This window comes from Onthophagus taurus, chromosome 2, assembly GCF_036711975.1.
Source record: "Onthophagus taurus isolate NC chromosome 2, IU_Otau_3.0, whole genome shotgun sequence".
Lineage (NCBI taxonomy): Eukaryota > Metazoa > Arthropoda > Insecta > Coleoptera > Scarabaeidae > Onthophagus > Onthophagus taurus.
The window spans coordinates 3,325,873-3,346,475 of record NC_091967.1 but is presented as its reverse complement, the minus strand read 5'-3'; the positions used below and the strand labels follow the sequence as shown (position 1 = coordinate 3,346,475).

At 34.3% G+C, this 20,603-nt stretch overlaps 1 protein-coding gene across 15 annotated transcripts in view; it reads right to left on the bottom strand.

Moving 5' to 3' along the window:
• Positions 1 to 20,603, bottom strand: part of LOC111415120 (Rho GTPase activating protein at 19D) — a 177,934-nt gene that overhangs the window by 36,826 nt on the left and 120,505 nt on the right. For 9 of the 15 annotated variants that reach the window (XM_023046639.2, XM_023046629.2, XM_071193893.1 and 6 more), the window contains 12 exons: positions 13,953 to 14,072; positions 13,318 to 13,563; positions 12,257 to 13,263; positions 11,929 to 12,200; positions 9,079 to 9,204; positions 8,190 to 8,330; positions 7,813 to 8,103; positions 7,433 to 7,483; positions 7,175 to 7,301; positions 6,902 to 6,979; positions 4,638 to 4,779; positions 1,379 to 1,462 (listed from right to left, as the gene is read on the bottom strand). In XM_023046639.2, the coding sequence (XP_022902407.1) occupies positions 1,379 to 1,462; positions 4,638 to 4,779; positions 6,902 to 6,979; positions 7,175 to 7,301; positions 7,433 to 7,483; positions 7,813 to 8,103; positions 8,190 to 8,330; positions 9,079 to 9,204; positions 11,929 to 12,200; positions 12,257 to 13,263; positions 13,318 to 13,563; positions 13,953 to 14,072 (2,685 nt within the window). Of the gene's footprint in view, positions 1 to 1,378; positions 1,463 to 4,637; positions 4,780 to 6,901; positions 6,980 to 7,174; positions 7,302 to 7,432; positions 7,484 to 7,812; positions 8,104 to 8,189; positions 8,331 to 9,078; positions 9,205 to 11,928; positions 12,201 to 12,256; positions 13,264 to 13,317; positions 13,564 to 13,952; positions 14,073 to 14,270; positions 14,365 to 20,603 lie in introns of those variants that run through there. The other 6 variants (XM_023046634.2, XM_023046633.2, XM_071193892.1 and 3 more) reach the window with 6 other exon arrangements.

The window sequence follows — 20,603 nt, the reverse complement described above, 5'->3', positions numbered from 1 at the left end:
TTTAATATCCGGCCAAAGTTCAATTGTTCCAAACATGCACGGTAAGTTTGTCATGCGTAAGCATCGAAAGAAATGGTATTTAGTGCAACAGTACGTCAATGTTCGTTTCTCTTTTGCGACACGTAACGAGGCCAATCGCCGGACGTTGTAAGCAACTAGAGGGATAAATTATGAAAACAGATTAAAAAAAAATATAGTAATTAATGTATGAACATCAGGAAATTGGGTAACTTCTCGTCAGGTAGAAACGATTTCATTTTATCTCGATTTCTCAAAATTTGTGTCACAATTTAGAGAAACTAAATTCTTTATTATCAAGATGCTTATTTTCTTAAATATACTTGTAAATAATTAAATAATCTTTTTATGTTATAAATTCGAAACGTTTTCGACGACCTTGAACGACGAGACAGATAAACACCTTATTCGTCGATAAATTTTATGCCGCATTGATAATTAAACCCTATTAAATAAAATGTATTAAATTCAGATTTAAAAATATCGGAATGCAACAATAAGCAATAAATGGGCAACAATGCCATGTATGGTCGCTGGAAGGAGTAAGTTCCAAAATAAGAACGAAACTGAGAGAGTCAGATTCATAATGCGTTTACCTACAAGAAGTTGTGAATAAATCTCACTAAATGCCACTTTATTGCAAGGTGACAGGTTGGGAACCTTGGCTTCTTATATTGTGGAACCTCGATTTACGTATATCACAAAATCCATTATTTATTATTAGGTCAGTTTTATTAAACAAAAATAAATAAGTAAAAGATATAAAGATTTAGATTAATTGTTCATAAAATTGTAGAAAGTATTAATTTCATTTTTATATGTTAGTTATTATTTTTTTATTATTACCGTGCAATTTGTAAGGATAGAACCAACTCCTTTTAAAAATTTATGTTCGATTCTTGCCAAGGTAGTAGCTATTCCCATATTGCACCGACAACACAAACAACAAAAATAACTTTGATCACTTAACGTTTAATTAAATTAATTAAAATTCCTTGCAACCGATTTGGTAAATTCGCAAATTACAATGATCACTTTCATTCTTTACTCTCTACGACTTGGGTTTAATCACGCGCAAAGGCATCTACACACAATGAAGTTTGCTTTTACGTTACAACTAGTTTGACCGTTTGTTATTGACTGATTGAAAGTGGACAACTAAATGCCCAAGGGATAAAAACTGATAATGAATTCTCGTTATGGTTGGTGTATAGTTTGGTTGTTGAGTGCGTGCGTGAGCTATTCGTCGTATTTTCAATTTATCTCTAATTATGTAAAGCAATTTTACTTTTTTTTTAACGGTTTTTTACGTGACGTAATGATTCATTACAAAGAAAATAAAGAATTGAGGCGTACTTACCTGATGATGTTTGTCTTTATACAGGTACAATTTGGGACCTCGAAGAACAACCCATACTTGTTTCCACGATCTATCACCCGAACGCTATAAAACAAATAATAAAAAGACATCAAAATATGTTTTGATAAAATCGTTGCAAAATCAAATTATTAAATTATTTCTGAATGAATTTTGAATCTTATCACAGGTTACGACCTTGTTAGCAAATTTGTCATAAATTTGCTTAACTTGCGTCATCTACATCCACAATTATTAACATTTATTAACCGATGTTTTTAAAATAATTATCTTTTAATTAGTTTTTGGCAAAAAGTTTTATCAACATGCAAAATCTCACGTAGGCCTCTGTAAAAGACGCGACTCTTTTACAGAGGCGGATATCTAACACTGATAACAATATCGAAAGAATACTCGATGTGCGTAATTTCGCACGTTTACTACATTTCATCCATTGATATAACCCGATTTCTATTTGTAGTCGTAAACGAGTCATTACCAGGAAAACCATTACATAAGTACTGCCATTAAGAAACGGATATAAAGTTTTGACATGTTCCTAATCAAGCAAAGTAAATAAATCGGCGATAAATACTGAATGATAACTTGGGTATTATTTGATGAAGCAAAAACGTTCAAAGGTCTGTTAAGGTTTTTGGATGAGTTTTAAAAAGGAAGTTCTTATATTTATTAGAAAGTTGATTAAAAAATGGGGAATAACATTTATTTTTATTAATATTTATTAGGTTATTTCTTTCCATCTCAAATTTAATGTAAATGCAATAAAACATGTGTGTATTTATAGATGGATTCTTTTAATTTTAGCTCTACCGGTTTCTATCAATACATTTAATCATCTTCAGGAGCAACGTCAGTAAATATATTTTCAAAAGACATATTTGTTAGTTAATTAGGCTGTTATCCTCTTACTCTTGATATTTTAACTCTTCTTTTCCTTGTTACCCAGTTATTCAGAAGTATCTAATAAGCCTACCATGCAACAATATGTGCCATGCGTTTCTTTACAAAAAAAAACAAAAGTAAAGAAAAGTAAAAAATATGTCTTTTGAAAATGTATTTACTGACGTTGCTCCTGAAGATGATTAAATGTATTGATCGAAACCGGTAGAGCTAAAATTAAAAGAATCCATCTATAAATACACACGTTTTATTGCATTTACATTTATTTTTAGATCTAAAGTTTTTCCCCTAAATGTTAAAAAAAATATTTTTAAACAAAACTAGTAAATTTTGAAATTATTAATTATTTTCTAATAATTTTCAAGGTTTCTTTGAATATTAAGTACGCATTATGTCATAATTAGAAGTGGTTTAGTGCTTTCATATTACCTTCTTGTGTGAAAATAGAAATGATTAATCCTAAATAAATTTGATATTAAGTAATTAGGGTATATTAAGTACTCGGTGACTTCGGCTTAATTAATTAAAAGATCTACAACCTCCACTGATAAAGCTTAAATTCTAGGAACTAAATATTTAATGAAGAATCCAACACAAAGTACAGCTTTCGATACTTATCAATGAATTAGCCAGCAATTTTCGCAAACTCTCAGGCGCTGATACATTCCCAAAGAGGACCGATAACTTGTTCTTGTTGTTAAGACAACGTAGAGATGCACAAGGAATAAGTTAAATCTCCCTAAATCTCTTTGAGTAAGAATCTATTTATACAAAAGGTACAAATATAGCCAGAGATCCATTGTATAGGAGAATGTGTACACACTTGTAATAAATACAGGCGTATACAATAATAATATTGCATTAACAATATACATCTAAAAGAAATTGGCTAACTTACACAACTCCTTTCAATTTTTTTTGAGTTATACAGGGTGGTTCAGTTTTTAATCGGGAAACTTTACTAGGATGTAGTACTTGCCAAAATAACACAAATTTTTTATATAAACATAGGGTCGCAATTCTTTTGTTTTCGAGCTATGAGCGATCAAAGTTGAGAAAAAAATTTACATTTTGTTTTGTATTTCGGCTGCAAGTAAACCGTAGAATTTGAAACTTTGTACGTATGTACTACTGGTTAAGAACTTATTTTCAACCATACCTTAAACTTCCCCAGCGCCCTCTTAGGGGATGAAATTTACTACCCCCTTGTTTTTTTTATAACAACTTTTTAACGCTATGGAATATGAACATAAAAAAATATGGGTTGGGTTGTGTAGCCAAAATTATTCTAAAAGTTTGCTCTGAGAACTTGTAAGTTTCATTTACAGTGAATCCTCATAATTATTGCTGGTTATTAATAATTTTTGACGGTTATTAAGCCAGAGTATCAATTTTTTAATATTGTTTAAAACAACGTAATTTGTTCAGACAGGCATTAATCTTATTTATGGTTTTTCTTATGAAAATTACAATTAATTGGTGTTATTCAGTTAGTACTAGATCCTAGTAAGTGCACAACTTCCATAGCCACCTATAAAGAAAATTTTTTTTTAATAATAGCAGCGCTTTATAGTACAATGTAGCATATTTTATTTTTTTACGTTAAAACTATTATTTTTAAGGAAAAAACTAAAGAGAGAAAAAAGTACTAGTAATGAATAAGCTTTACAACCCATATTTTTCTTTGTTAATATTCCATGGCGTTAAGAAGTTGTTATAAAAAAATCAAAGGGGCTGTGAATTTCATCTCCTTAGAGGGCGCTAGGGAAGTTTAAGGTATGGTTGAAAATAAGATATTAACCAGTAGTACATACATACCAAATTTCAAATTCTATGGTTTACTCATACCCGAAATAAAAGATAAAATGTAAATTTTTGGCTCAACTTTGACAGCTCATAGCTCGAAAACAGAAGAGTTGCGACCCTATGTTTATATAAAAAACTTGTTTATTTTGGCAAGTACTACGTCCTAGTAAAGTTTCCCGATTAAAAACTGAACCACCCTGTATATCATAAATAAATATTAATGTTTCTAAACGATTCATTAATTTAACGAATTCGTTATCTACCTTTATGTATATTATCAAAGCTTTCACAACGAAAACAACTAGATTGAACAACAAGTAATTATTCAACGTCGAAGAATCTTTTTATTACGAAACGTGTGCACGTAAGCGAGATCAAAATAATAATAATAACTAACTTATACGTGGGCTTCGCCTTCTTTATTGGTTTCCTTTTTAACTGACTCAGAACAAAGTTTCATTTCTTATCAGGTTATTACCTTGTCCGGTTAAGAATTATGTAAGTTAATATAAATGAACCCTTCACATAAACTTACCTTTCCATCTATCTCCGTTATCTTACAATGCAAACTTCCTTCCCTAATAACATTCTGTTTTTCTCGTTCCACAGGACTTGAAGGCCTCTTTTCCCGATCGAGTGATACGCTACTATTGCTGCTTCCTCCACTAACGCTTCCACTACAAAATAATTTAATATATAAATAATTTAATGAATTAAATGAATAAATTTAGATTAAATATTTTGTTATAATCACATCATCATCATAGGTAGAAAATATGAAAAGGTAAAAGAGAAAACAGTATAGATCGTTAACGTAGATTAGCCATTTAATACACAATTGAACGAGGGTAAAGTAAGCGGAAAAAGAAGGTTAACCGTGGGGCTATCAATAACTCGAGCACAAAAGAGAGGAAGCAATTTCAAAAAAAAAGAAGTAAAGAAAAAAGAGAGGAGGAAGATGGGAACGATAAATCACGCGCTTTCTCGGACGCAGAGTCCGATTTTCGATTTCACTGGAGCTCATCCGAGCATTACGTTGCACAATTGCACCTCGGAAAAGGGTACATTGCAATCGAATTTATAAAACAAGAGTAGAAAGTCCAAGCCGAGGTGTGCAAACATCTCGGACACGGGAGATGTTCTTGAAAATAACGCCGCTGCGTGCGGTTCGCATCAGTGAAGGAACCGGTCGTTTTGTGTAACCGCGAAAGTGAAAAGTCGAATACCGTTACAATCAATGAGGCCCCCGCCGTAATTATAATTGTATTCCTTAGTACATTACTTTCGATAGCCGATCTCGCTCCAGGCGTAAATAACAACGTATTGTTTGGTAACGTTAACGCGCGTTGCTCACGTTTCCTACAAGACACAATTAAAGTAAGATATTTATTAACGACATCATTGGAGCGAAAGATCTAACTTTTTACATTATAAACGACTTTTTGAAACGACATATGTTACTCGTACAATATGATAATCAGACGTCTTCTTCACGCTCTGCAAACAATTGTCTTTGATGACGCCAGACGGTAGCATTCTTCGCACGCTTCTTGCACGTTTCTTAATCGAATACATCGTCTATTAAAAAGTTTTTAAACATTAAACGAAACCGTACGATATTCTCATCTACTGCACCATAAGAGATTCTTGTGGTAACAATATGATGTAATGAGAAAGATGACATTTTATTTCTGGTTTTGGTGTCACGTTAAAATAATAATAATTATAAACGGTTTGTTTGAAACCTTTTGATTTGTGCTGTATAGGTATTATAGCTGTCTGTGGCAGCTTACAATCTCCCCTTTTCAACGGTTTTCTATTAGAGCCAGGTGTAAATGGAACCATATGCATGTGGGTAGTGCACCAGACCGTTTGAAATTGTCATGTTGCATCTGTTATGAATTTAATACCATCTGAAACGCTTCTTTTTATTACATAATGGAGGAAAATTAAGAATTCAAATGATTTTTTTTACGTAAATTATAAATGTAGTTGTAACACGCATTTTAGAATATACTTAAGGCAAAAAGAACTAACTTGTTTGCTAAAACTCAATTCGCTGTCTAAAATAAATCTTAACACTATAGCCTGAGTTAGGCGTTGACGTCTCTATACACTTCCTCCAACTCCCGGTCCAATGACCAACTTACTATCCTCATCGACTGAACCCTCCCAGCGTTTTCTTAGTTTTCCAACTGGCCTCCTTTCTGCTTGCGCACGTTTGGGTATTCTCTATTCTCCCTTTATCCATTCGCTGCACGTGGCTTGCTTACTACAGCTTCATCTTTCTGTGGACGTGTTTACATTTGATGATTTCGAGTAGTATGTTTTATTCGCCTGGTTTGATGGCGCCATTAGACTAGCCTCCCTTTAGTATCAATTAGCAGTTTTCTTATAACGTACTCCAAAGCCAAGTTAAAAAGTGGAGGTGCAATCCATCTCCGTGCTCCATCATTTTTTATTTATAATAATTTTTATATGAATATAGGCAACTAACATTACATTTTTAGAAAGAGATCTGTATTCAAAAAGAAAAAATCATATTGAAAATTAAGCAAGCTAAGTCAGCATTTATGTTAATTATTCAAAATATGAACTGTAAAACTAAGAATAAGCAGGAATAAATAAAGAATTTTTAAGCCCATTTTAACAATTACATGGAAGTTTATGTTTTGGTTAATTGCTTTTTCTACTATTGAACATCTTCAAATAAAAAAAAATTGTAGATTATTCAATTCTACAACAATGTTAGTTAATGTTATCTAAAAAAAATTCTCTGAAGCAATTTAGCCGGCTCACCCAACAGTATCTTCAAATAGCTTGCGAAGTTGCTGAATATCACCCGGAAACAACGGCGGCTTCCACTTTCTATGAGCGCTGAATAAGCAAAGATACCCTTTTATATCGTAACGGCAAGAAAGAAGATGAAAGAAAAAAGAAATAATTGGAAGCTTATAATGTTTGTTTTTGCGTCGTTCGATCCGGATAAAAATGATTTGATCCAATGAAGAAATATGCTAATCTAAATGGCGAATGAAATTTGATTCTAAAATGTAAATTGAAACGACTTACCTTCTTAGGACTTGCGGCGAAACGTCTCCGTCGTTGAAGTCGACGTTAAAGTCCACATCAAACGGCATCCTTCCACCTTCTGTAGCCTTGAGATAGGACTCGCGGCGCATGGCTCGGTCTTCTTCAGCTAAAAGAAGATAATGGGACCGTTATTAAAAACTAATGGAGGTTAAATATTGGCGTTGACTGATAAGCAAATTATTTTTTTTTTATTAAAAAAAAATTGAAGATGACGGTTGAAGTTAAAATTCAACTTACCCAGGTTAGTATTTTTAGTTCTTCTTACCACTAACGGTCTGTTCTCCATCGCTGCAAACGAATAGGTTATGGTTAATTAAAGCATTAATTTTTCTTTAATAATAATAATGAATACAAAGAAATTGTTTAAGTAAAAAAGCATTGGTTTTTTTAATAATTGGTAAGTGTAGCTGTAAAGATATTATTTACACACGTTGTTAATAAAGATGCCACCCAGAGAAGAAGTATTTTAATTAACATTTATAAACAATACACGTTTTTCAATTGCTTCTTCTTTGAGATATATAAAAAATAAATCGATATAATTTTGTGCAGGCATTAATTGCATTAAAAAGAGAAGACCCCAGCGAACCAAATTTGAGGACAACCTGTTAGAATACCTGGTGATAAAGGTCGTGAGGGTGACGAGTGCAGTGAATCCAATGGCCTCAGGTGTCTGTTCGGTCTCTTGGGGGCATTTGAAAGGTCCAATTGCGTTGGTCGCACTGGCACTTTATTACCACCCTGTTGCGTGGTAGTGCCAGAAGGCGGAGTAACGGATAATTTTGGGGTTGTTTGGGGTGGGACGATTTGATCGCTTAATGTATCGGAAGGGGCGGAATTTGGCCTGAGGCCAGAATTTCGTATTGTAACGGGAAGAGAAATGTCCATGGCTTCTTGCAAGGTACGGTCTGTGATAATTTACAAAAATAAACAAAACAAAATTAAACTAAAAAATTAAAAACAAAGATTTTAAGTGAATTTTAAGGTAATTTACCTTTCTTGGTAGTAACGTCTAGATCATTGCCAAGTGACTCATTGTCCTCTTTCCTCCCTTCCGATGGAGACATAACCCACGAATCCGCCGAATTAGAACGATGCCGCAATTTGTTTGGTTGGTTATCCAAGTTTCGAACATCTATCATCCAAAAAAAATCGTTTTGTTAAAGGCACAAAGTTATAATACAAGCAAAGCTCGAAAACTGAATGCAAATTATACAGTATATTACTCTTATTAGCCTTGAATTTTCATATCAGCAGGTATTGTTAATGATTTTTTAAGCATTATTTTAATCAAAACATCAATTAATACTTGTTAACAATTGGTCAACATGATTTGGTATAAACAAAGCATTGTTTCTCAATATCGGTGTAATTTGTAAAATTTGATTTCGGAATTATTAAACGTGTAGTGTTACAACATCAAAACAAATTGATTAATTGGAGTTAAATAGATAATTACAACAAAACCAATTCGAATGGAATTTGTCATCGGTGTTTTAAAACACCCAATTTAGAGAAACAATTTATCCGCGGTTCCGGATGAACGAGTAACAAATTGAGATTGGTTAGATATTATGCAACAAAATCTGCTCTAATGAACATGAATTCACGTTAAAACATGAAAGTGTAATTTGGGTTATCGGCGTGATTCGTTATCAAGTACGATTTCAAATAAATAAATATAGGCACAATTAATAACATTCGATTGCACCAGTTTTCATATTAAGCAGGTGTTCCAAAATTAATAATCCCACTGATTTATCAGAGCATGTAAGTTCTTGCTCAAATTGGAAATGTGTTAATGTTGCAATAAATTTCATGTTTAATAAAAGAATTTTTTAATTTATTGTTAGTTACGTATTTCACACCCAATTTAGTCAAACCTTCGGATTCTTGATAATCCTTCGGAGGAGGAACGTGTATATATTTGCTTCCTATCGGAACGGTCATATTTCCGCAGTATTTACCGAATATATTTTCAGTTATACTGTTGATACTACTGTTGCTTCCTAACACAATAATTAGGAAATATTATATAAAGTGGTTCAGAACAAGTATATTAGATTTTTAGAGATTACTCACTTTATGGCAAACAATTGAGGTTTTCCTATATGCATCTGTTTCACTCTCTAAAGTGATTCAATTAATTACATTTAGATAACAATTTTAAAGAGAATTTTCGAAAAATTCACAATCCCTTTTAATCTTTTTTGAGAACCGAATTTTAAGTTAGATCTCTGAGAAAAAGTTTCAGAACGTCATGACACTAAGCTTCCAAATTTGGAAGCATTTTTTGAACAACCTATACAGGGTGATTCATAAGTAATGGGCCAAATTGTAAATGTACGTTCAGGAGGCCAAAATAATAATATTTTCATTAACAATAATGGGTCTTAGTCTGCTCCTTACTGAGATACAGGATGTTAAAGCGAAAAAAATAAAATAGATTTTTGTTAATAGATCAGCTACTTTTCTACATAATGACTCATAGTTGACTTATAGTTTTTGTAAGGGTAAACAATAATGTGTGAGAGGATTTGAGTTATATCGTAGATGTCGCCACATGCGCCATATGAATTAGATGAAATCAGCTACAAATTTTTTATCGCTCATTATTTTACAACATACTTGTTTAATTTGGATAGCCCCATCATTTCTGTAGAAAAAAGCTATACTTCTTTGATCTTGAAAATATTAACGATTTTCGAGATATTTGAATTTTACTAATTCACTACACTACATTTCACGGTGGTCGACGTAGCATTAATCTGTTAAGACACAAGCATGGCATGGAATGTTGACATTTACCTAACCGTAATTGATAATTGATAACAATATTAAACTGAAACCATAAAAAAATTACGTAATAAAACAATTTATTGTACGCCAGTTAATAAAACGAAATACAACATTAGAACAGACTTGAAGTAAGACCACTTACGACAACTGTTATCAAAACCTACATGTTAATGTTGTGCGAAGTTAAATTAAATTTAAGCTTAATTATGAGCTACTGCAAAAGGTTTTCAACATGACCACCACCAGCATTTATACAACACGCATTTAACCGTTTGGTTAAGGATTGTCTGACTTTAAAAAATGTAGCAGGATTATTTCGTATTGAATTGGCTGCATCTTGAATTCTATTCCATAACTCATCTCGTGTATTTATAGTAGGTTCAGCATAGACCATTGATTTCATGTAACCCCACACATAAAAATCAAGTGGATTAAAATCGGGACTGCGAGGTGGCCACTGAAATTCACTACCACGTCCAATCCTACGGTGAGGGAATGTTTCATTCAGATGTTCGCGCACAGCACGTGAAAAATGTGGAGGAGCACCGTCTTGCATGAACCACATATTTCTTCTTAGTTGTAATGGAAGATCTCCCAAGAGGTCGACTAAGTCATTATTTAAAAAAATTAAATATGACTCTCCATTTAAATTAGGAGGTAATTCAACTGGGCCCAGTAATGTATTGCCTATTACACCGCACCACACATTTATTTTAAACTCGTGCTGGAAATGTCTATCTTTTTTTAAACGAGGGTTTTCGGTTTCCCAGGCATGACTATTTCGCCAATTCAAAACTCCGCGTCTGGTAAAGGTTGCTTCATCCGTGAAAAGAATGTTATTTAGGAATGTTGGATTATTATTCAATTTTCCTTTTAGCCACTGACAAAATTGAACTCTGATTCGATAATCTGTTGGAAGTAAATTTTGCACAGGTATAAAATGATAGGGATATAAATTTTCCTTGTGTAAAATTCTAGTCACGGATGGTTGGCTTATTCCAGTTGCTGCAGACAATCGACGAGTGCTTATTTCAGAATTTTGCGCAATTCTTACCAAAATTTCATCTTCTTGCTGCGGAGTGATAATCTTAGGACGTCCTGTATGATATTTTGGACGAAATGAACCTGTTTCACCCAATCGATTATAAATATTTTGAAATATCTTCCGGTTTGGCTGCCTTCTGTAAGGGTACATTTCACGATATTTTCTGGATGCTGCTTGCCCAGAAAAACGTTCTTGTGCGTAAACGCATAACATGTCTCTCATTTCTTCGTTTGAAAAGTGATTATGTCTCGGCATTTTGATTTATGTTAGGACAAGAATGAATCAGTTTACTTAACAATAAAATGTTTTAAACTATTCATTAAACGTAAAAGCTCATTGACGTTTCATAATTCATATGGCGCATGTGGCGACATCTACGAGTTAACTCAAATCCTCTCACACATTATTGTTTACCCTTACAAAAACTATAAGTCAACTATGAGTCATTATGTAGAAAAGTAGCTGATCTATTAACAAAAATCTATTTTATTTTTTTCGCTTTAACATCCTGTATCTCAGTAAGGAGCAGACTAAGACCCATTATCGTTAATGAAAATATTATTATTTTGGCCTCCTGAACGTACATTTACAATTTGGCCCATTACTTATGAATCACCCTGTATATTGACAAAACATGCTTCCGCAATGTATACCAAGAGTTGCTAATATCACTTACCAGTCACTTGCCAGTCATGCCCTCACAGATAAAAGTACTAGCCTTGTAAGTACTCAAATTGATTTTTTTTTCAGTAGTGATATGGTTAAAAAACATATAGGAAATCTCCAAAACTCATTTGTAAAAAATAATCTCTAAAAGTCTATCAAATTTGCTTTAAATCACATTTATATTAACATTTCAATATGAAAAATTTGATTATATAGTAATTACCTGAACTATCCAAAGATCTGCTATCGCGATGACTTTTCCTTAAAATAGCCGTTGAATTTTCCTTATTATTTCTTTGCTCAATACCGCTCTTCGTCTCGTATTCTCTAGCTCTAACCGTAACACTCGGCACCACACGTTTTTCACTAACTCTTGCCAATTCACTTTTATAAAAACTAGTACGATCATTTAAAGGATCATCTTCTGGTAAAGATCTACCGGATTCAAACTGTTTTGCTCTTGTTTGAACAATTTGTAAATTAGATGAACAATTTCTGAAAAATAAAAAAAAATGATTTATAAGTATTTTTAATAATTTTAATATGTTCACCTCTTATCATCAGCTTCTACATTATCCATACTAGTACCATTAACTTGCTGATGATTTTCAATAGGCATTGATGGTGCTATGGAAGCTTCAGGCATTTTATAATTTTCTTTACACTGCACATAATCTCTTTCACTATCAATGTCGTTTTTCACTCTCTGGAAGTTTTGATGAGTAGGCTTTACAGTTCTGCTTGGCGAATCGTTTCTTGGTCCCTCAGGTGGCCAAACCGGTTTGTCCAACTTTTGGGGTCTTCCATAAAACTCTTTAGGACCTGGTGGATTCGGTTGAAGAAACTTCTCTTTTTGCTTCAAACTTTTGAGTATCCTGGTCATCATGGTTTCATCCAGGTCATATCCTCCGGTTATGGTCGATGATGAATCGTAGGAACTTAAACTGTCTTTGCTTCCGTCAGCTAATGAAGACGTTAATGATGAGGAAGAATCTCTTCGGCCAGCATCTAGGCTGAGCCTACATCCGGCCATTTCCAACGAGGGATGATGAGATGGATCCGGATAACAACCGCCTTTCGTGGCGGTTTTCATTTTGGCACCGTTATCACCGACAACCATTTCGGAATTGTTCACGACTTGATGATAGATATCTCGCTCTGCAAACGAACTCCCTTCGCTAGCTCTTCGCCCCATCTTTCTTTGCGGCACTTGGGGTTGCGCCCTTGGTCTTTGTTGGACTTCATGAGTTGAGTGTTGTTTATGACCCTCCAAAGATCTCTTACTTGGAACGAAATGTTTCGGGGAAGGATTTAAAATATTATCGGCACTTCTTTGTTGATGCTGTTGCCGGGGATTTAATCTCGATTGCTCCAATGAGTTTAAATTAGAATTTTGGAGCGATCTCCAAGATATTGAATCCGCGTGATATTCAGAACCTTTCCGAGGAAACGTGGACGGTTGGTGATAAAATCCTGGGTGTTGTGGATGAAGTGATTGCTTTCTGTAGGGTTCTTGTTGCTGATTTGAAGCTGGATTGTACGCAAATTCTTTGTAATACTAAAAAAGAGAATTGGTTTAGATGGGATTTAACAAATTTTGAATACATTGCACCGTTTGTATGACGTCTTCTTCTCTAGATATGACAAGGAGATGTAGGAAATCTGGGCTGTGTTGAATGTAATTGACCACTTCTGAGTAAGACTTGTCGCATACTGGAATCCCGTTCACTGCTACTAGACAATCGCCGACTCTTAACCCTGCTTGTTCTGCGGGACCACCTTCGACGATGTTTCTTACGAAGATGGTCTCCATATGCTGAAGGTGCTCTCCTTTTCGGGCATGTCGATCTCCGTTCTCCTTTAATGATAAATTTGATTCAAATACACGAAAAGTGATGTGTTTAAAAAAGAATTGTTCAATTTTCTTAAACGGTAGCGAGATTATACAAAGTTTTTTGGAGTTGATACGGCTGCGTTTTTTAATGGATTTTAGTTACATTCAATAATTATAAAAATAGGCGTGATGTGTTGTAATAAGATAACAGTTTTATATCGGATTAAGTTATTCTTTTCTTAAATATATTCTTTAAAATAATAATTTATTTTGGTATCGTTATCGTAAGACTGTGAGGTAAAGTCAACCTAGTTTTATTTGTTTGAATGTTTTAATCGATTTTATTGGTAATAGCGATAACGGGTTCGAGTTAGACATTGTTTTATCAGCTTGTGGAAACGTATTGTACTCACAGACGGTGGATAAACGATTAGGTGTCGCAGCTTGAACCCAAAGCTGTCATCCCTTCGTTGAATATAAAGGCTTCTTGGTCCTCTGCATCCAAGAGGTATGCTGACTATCCCGGGTCTTGCCTGCGAACGAAAAAGACATCATCAGCGCTCAATCATAAACAAAATCTAATCTTTAACGAATAAACATTTCTTTTTATAGTTGACGCGAAACGCAATGGGTCTCATGGGAGGAGGAAAGTCATGCAAAAAATAATTTATGACGAGTGTCCAACAGTATATTATTACTCCGGACGGATTTTATATAAGCACTAAATTTACCTGTCGCATAGCGAATGTTGAATAAATAATTTACATCCTGTTTTAGAAAAATCAGAGACCGTTCGTGGACCACAGACTCACAGAGACTGCATCAGTGTTATTAGAGGTCTCGTCGAGCACGCATAGGTGAAATTTTATCTACATACTGATAAGGCAAACAACTGATAGGAGTTGAATACTGCTGAATCTTACTTGTGTATATTTATATTTAACAGAATGAAAGGCGCCTCAAATATATAACTGGATATATTTCGCTACATAACCTTTTCTACATTATTTTATCTTGCAATAAAATTATAATTTTTTCCTTTAGAATTCCTAAGTAATAATTGGACTGAGTCATCAGTAGACTGACTTAAATTAACACAGCCGCATTCCAACCTCTAAATACGCTACATAAAGCGAGAAATATTAGGACTGAAAATAACCACGAATGTAAACCGCACTGTGCAAATCGAGAACGTCTCCGTGCACCGAAACGAAGAAACTCATCTTCCTCATCGAGTCAAAACTATAATTAACCAACTTTTTTAACTCGGTGGCAAATTCCCCGACGATGAACGAAAAGCTTTTTATTGGTCGCACAACGTTACACGTCATTAAACCCGGCGATTCTAACTAAACTATAAATCTGCTCCAGGTTTTGCACCTGGCCGCTTCTTATTAAAATAAACCAACCAACGGTATGTTTCCAGAAACACTTGCAACTCTTGTAGCAAGATCAACTCTGAAGTTGGTTTCTAACGAGCTCCCGTTTACAGTTATCACATTAAAGCAGGTTCAATTAAAACGTTGCTTTCAACGAGTATCGGTTACTTAAAAAAACTAACACGATCGAAAACTTGCGGCGGGCATTGTACAATACCGATAGCAACTAACTACTTTATGAATACGTGTGCGCACAGCTGGTTTGATTGGACGTTTGTAAGTTTCAATGAGGTAGTTTTGCAAATGTGGTCGGTTAACGTAGGTGCGCGCTGTTTATACCGTACAACATAGCAGTAAATACGGCTCAACATCGACATGACGTTTCAAACTTTGAATTTATTGGATTTAAATTGCGCGCAGGCCGTACCTGCCGTTTCAAAATGTAAATACGAATGAATGTATTCCGAGAAATGGGTTCAAAAATATTCCGGACACAAACCTGGAGAATATTAAAATCCGGTAGATTGTTTATTTATATGACGAGTAAATTGTTTGAGTTTGATTTACAGTAATCCTCCGGTAAATAAATAATAAACAGTTACATATAATACATTTTGAAATAACTAGATATTACCACCAGTTATTACTAGAGTTACCAATTATAACTAGTAAATAACATTTTTTCTTGTAAAAAGTTTAATGATATATCAAATCCAGCGTCTCAGCGATTTGAGACGAAATACTATACATGTATAATCCTATCTAATTGGGGGCTAGAAAAATTAGCATAGGTCTAAGTCTCCTATAAGAAGAATCCTCCAAAGTTGACGATTATGTGTGGAAATATCAAAATCAGCGCCTCATACGCTTCTAATTAAAATCGAACGAAATAGAATTACTAAAAAATAGGAAATACAATAAAGTAAAAAATATGTTAAAGAAAATACCACAAATACATATTCATTCATATTTACTCTAACGCAAATATTGTCGATAAAAAAGACTAGAAAGAAATATATACAAAATAATTCAAATATTTGATGATATCATTATAGCTAAGAATTAAAAAGTCATATTTTTGGATTAGTAAATTCACGTCATAACGTGGTCGTTAAACTAAATTATTGTAATTATTTTAGCGATATACGATTTAAAATGTGGTTGTATAATTGTCGTTCAGGCGCCGTCCGAATGGTACCAGACGTTATTAATGGTAGAGATGATTGAAAAACAACTCGTAAAATTAATATTTAACCAGTAGATAAATATTTATTTACGGAATAGATCGGCGAGTCATCAGACAATTTTAATTCCCCGATATATAGGCAACCCAACGATGTGTACGGTTGGTTGTATAATTTTAGCGATTTTTATGAATAAACACTTTGAAGATGGTTTGTATATTTTTATTAAACTCGATTTCGGCAAGATTTTGTGAATGTAATAACTTAATCTTCAAACGGTTATATTTGTTCGCACATAAACACAATTAAATCATAACGGCTAACAGTTAGGTTTTATTGCGAAGTTTATTACAGTGTTGAGTGCACATCATAGTGGATAGTGTTTTTACGCTGTGGTTGATTAGATTTTTTTTAGGTTGTGTATATTGGAAATATAACTAAATTTATGATTATCGATTTTTTTTTCGTTTAATATTTTTGTAATACACGTAATTGCGTGTGGTTTGTCCTAGTCTATAATTTCTTCAAAGTTGATTTTCTCTATCACAATAATTGTTTAAGTCACGGAAGTCTATTGTGCCGGTAGCGTTTAAAGTGCGGTAGTTGGATTTTCTTATTACATCAATTTTGCAAACGACAAACCGATTATCTTGAATTGCTCAACACTTAAATAATATTATTACAAATGGCAAGTACTTCCACAGTGACAGTGTAAGTATAATAATGATTATGGAATAAAGTACAGTTGGAAATAGATGGAAATGGGGAATCGTTAAGTTATGCTTCAACTTACAATAATACAAGTGTCTTCGAAATGAACTGAATGGATCATGCGATGTCGTGACATGAAGCAAAAACAACTCAGCGGTCGGTCGGTCAAGTTTCCCTTTCAATCGAAACATAAATATTTACACTGGGACCGTGCCCGCGAAAGGGGTTATCTTATGCAATCCCCAAATTAATGGTCCGGCCGACAAAAAAGCTGTTCTCGTCGACGGCGAAAGAAGCCGTTCTCGATTCGAGAAGTTCGTTATCTCGTCATCGACGAACCTCCATACGCATCACGAATCGTGCTACAGCACTCGAAATGTCCGCTGTTGGTTTGTTCTACCTTTCTTTTTTGTAGAAATCGCTTGGCAAGATGACCAAATTGATGGGTGGCCGAACATTGCACGCAATCGTTTTATCGCGCTCGAGTTACCGCCAAATTTCCAAGAAAAAATTATTGAACAAGAAATTGGTGTTGCTGACTTTTTGACTTGTGGATATTTTGATGTGGTAAACCAAAAAATCTAAAATCACAATTGAATCTAAAGCTTTCTCAGTATGCTGTTTCATGTACAGAATCATAAAGATGACTTGATATGCACAAGTACTGATGTGCGTGTTTAAACGAGGTTCACGTTTCACACCCACGCGTGATGTCAAAAGTGTCACGTCATCCAATTCTTTATAAGCTCTCTTTCGGACGATTACCTTTCAAAATGTTACGTGTACGTATTTACGCGCGACTTCACGATCCATTCATAGTCGGGACAGCTCAAGGGACAACAATGAGATTAGAAAAATAGGGTATTAGGTTACAAACTATACGTTACCGTCTGTTGTCTGGCATCGATCCGACGGCCGTTTCTATTACGTTCGAGTATGTCGGCTTTTGTATGCTAATCACTGTTTGTTCTTCCTTTGTGGTGATCCTTCTTCACGTATACAATACCGGTCCATTAGTCGTTACCGTTAAGTATAACGTGTACGCAATGACAACGCACCTATTTTTTCTTTTAAATTTTTCAACATATGAAAATCCATTTGTCATTAAAGACTCGGAATGTAAAGAAATTCTATTTGCTCAGTACGTTAGAATCGTTCGTGTGGGTAGTTGCTAATGTGCCATTACCGGTGAAAATGGACGGCTCATTTGTATTTATAGCGGTTTGGGCGCCGAGCATAAGAGATTCGCCCGGAATCTATACGCCGACGCCTGGCTTATTGATATTTCTTGGACACGCAGACCGCAATTTATATCGGATAAGGTGAAATTCGTAATTGGAATTGTCCATTCCGGCTGATTTAGACATAGAAAGTCGGCGCGAATATTGCCATGCTAAGTATAATATACGTTCGTGGCTGTTTTTATTTCCAACCTGGGATGCCTTTTGCCTATTTCGTAGCTTTCAGCTTAGGAAAATTATGTCGTACTGCGTAATCGTATCGTATATAGATATACGGCGAGTCGGAGGCGTCCGGGTTTTTGTATCTTAAGAGCGTGTGATCGCTTCGAATAAATGATGTCTGTATATTCGTATTTTTATCTATAACTGTCGTTAACCGTAAGTTATGTACGGATTAACGATTTCTTCTAACGGTATTTACACCTACATATTCGATTCAAGAAAGAGAACATTCAAATTGATGATTTATAAAGTAATGTATGAAAATAATTTTGTACTCATAAAACCATCTCATTACAGAACGAAGAGTGACCAGACTATTTATGCATTTCGAAATCATGAATTGATTCCGAACCAAAGTTAAATCCGATCGAAGTCAGATCTGCATTGAACGTTGTCCTTGGTCTACCTACGAAGCGTCGTTTTTAGGACGCGCACAGATATAACGTATATATCTCTTTTTTCTTTCGCCATGCCAGCGATACCCGGCAATTAAACGACGGTGACGGTCGCATTTTACACATGTATTTTTTTTTTTCTTTCGGTTCGAGTACATATAACTCTTCGTGTGAGGCGCGATCGTCCAGTTCGATTATGATGTATCGAGGCGAGTCCGAATTTGAATGCATCGATAATATAATATAGGTAATGGACGGGTGGCCGCCGCTTCGGTGACCTTTTGAGGCGCGGCCCGTGTTGCAAAGGCGAACGGCGTGAACATGTGTACAATGCCGCCAGGCTGTCTCGCGTTCGAGAGCCGGGACCCCGTCGTCGTCGTCGTCCTGTCTCTCCTGCCTCTTTGGACGCCGTCTGGCGCGACGCTCCTCCGACCACGGAGTGGTCGGTCACGCTCCGCGGGCGATCGCCGTTGTCGCTGTTCTCAAGGAAACGCGCCCGATTCGAAACCGATCGGCTTTTAACCATTGACATTTTCATGGGTTTAACCCTCGGCTGCGGCGGCTAAAAGAGCCAATTAGGTTGGATTTGCATACGGATATCCATCGAAATCTTTTTCCTTTTATCGTCTTTAGTAAAGTTATTTTTATTTAGGTATTTAAAATATGTTATAAAATATTTACAGTTTACTCTTTTGCTAAAAGTTGGTAAATAATGCTATAAAGAATTTTTTGTAATTCGCGACGGTAATGAAAGCTATTACAGTACTCAAACGGGTGCTGTAATGACACTGTTTACAGCATCCGATGCTGTAATGAGGTTTTAGTAACATTTTATGGAACCAGTTCAAGTTGGTGACATTGGGTCATTAATTTTTCTAGTTGTCAATGTGACAATTTTTGTCTATGGATGTTTAAACACGTTCTTAGCATCGAATACAAGGTCCACAATGATGAGGACATTGAACACTGAGCAATTTCTCTTATTTTGGGAGGTGTACAGGGTGGTTCAAATTCAATGTCCGAATAAGGTAACTCGAAAACTATAAGAGTTAGAAGAAAAGTAGCTGACATGTCATGATCTCGTTTTTCGAGAAATTGCTAATGCTGAAAACCTCATAGCGCTATCGTCTTTTGTTTTTCCGCTAGAGGCCAAAATTGAAAATATCGTAAAACCCGCAAATGTAATTATCTTGGTTATTATTATAGGTGGAGTATTATAACTGAGACATTATATGGACACTTTTTTACAGAGAATTTGATGACGTAGTCAAAAAAATTTTGTCGGTTTTAGATTTTGAGATATTATTACAATTTTCGTTTTTTTAAATGGTACAACCACTGATTATTCGCTTAATAAATTCGTTATTTTTTTCTGATTACAAAAATATAGGGTTTGACAGGTCTATTTCTTATTGTTTTAGAATAAAACTAAAAATAAACTTTTCTTTTAGTGTCGTGGAAGAAATTAAATTTACAGTTTCCTGTAAATTACGGTTCTATAACTAAAAATTAAAAAAACATATTTCTGATATTTGAAACAAATATATTTGTTAAACTGTTTAATTTATATATGTTTTACACAAAAGTTGGAATAGATTGCATTATTTCACATTTTTTATTACGATTTAATATTATTTTTAAATGACTTAATAAATAATCGATAGATGGCGCTCATATGTTTTTTTTTAATTCAAATAAACATAGCAACATATGTTTGTATTCAAAAATTTTCTGAAATGTCACTTTAAAAATCCTGTTTTTAAGGTCAATTACGAAAATTTTGAAAAGTTTGACATGTGAGAACGTTACATATTAAAAAATTATTTGTTTTTAAATACCAGAAGTTATCTTCGTATTTAATTGTTAACTTTTTAGATTTTACCTACCGCCCCGTAACTTACAGGAAACTGTAAATTTAATTTCCTCGACGAC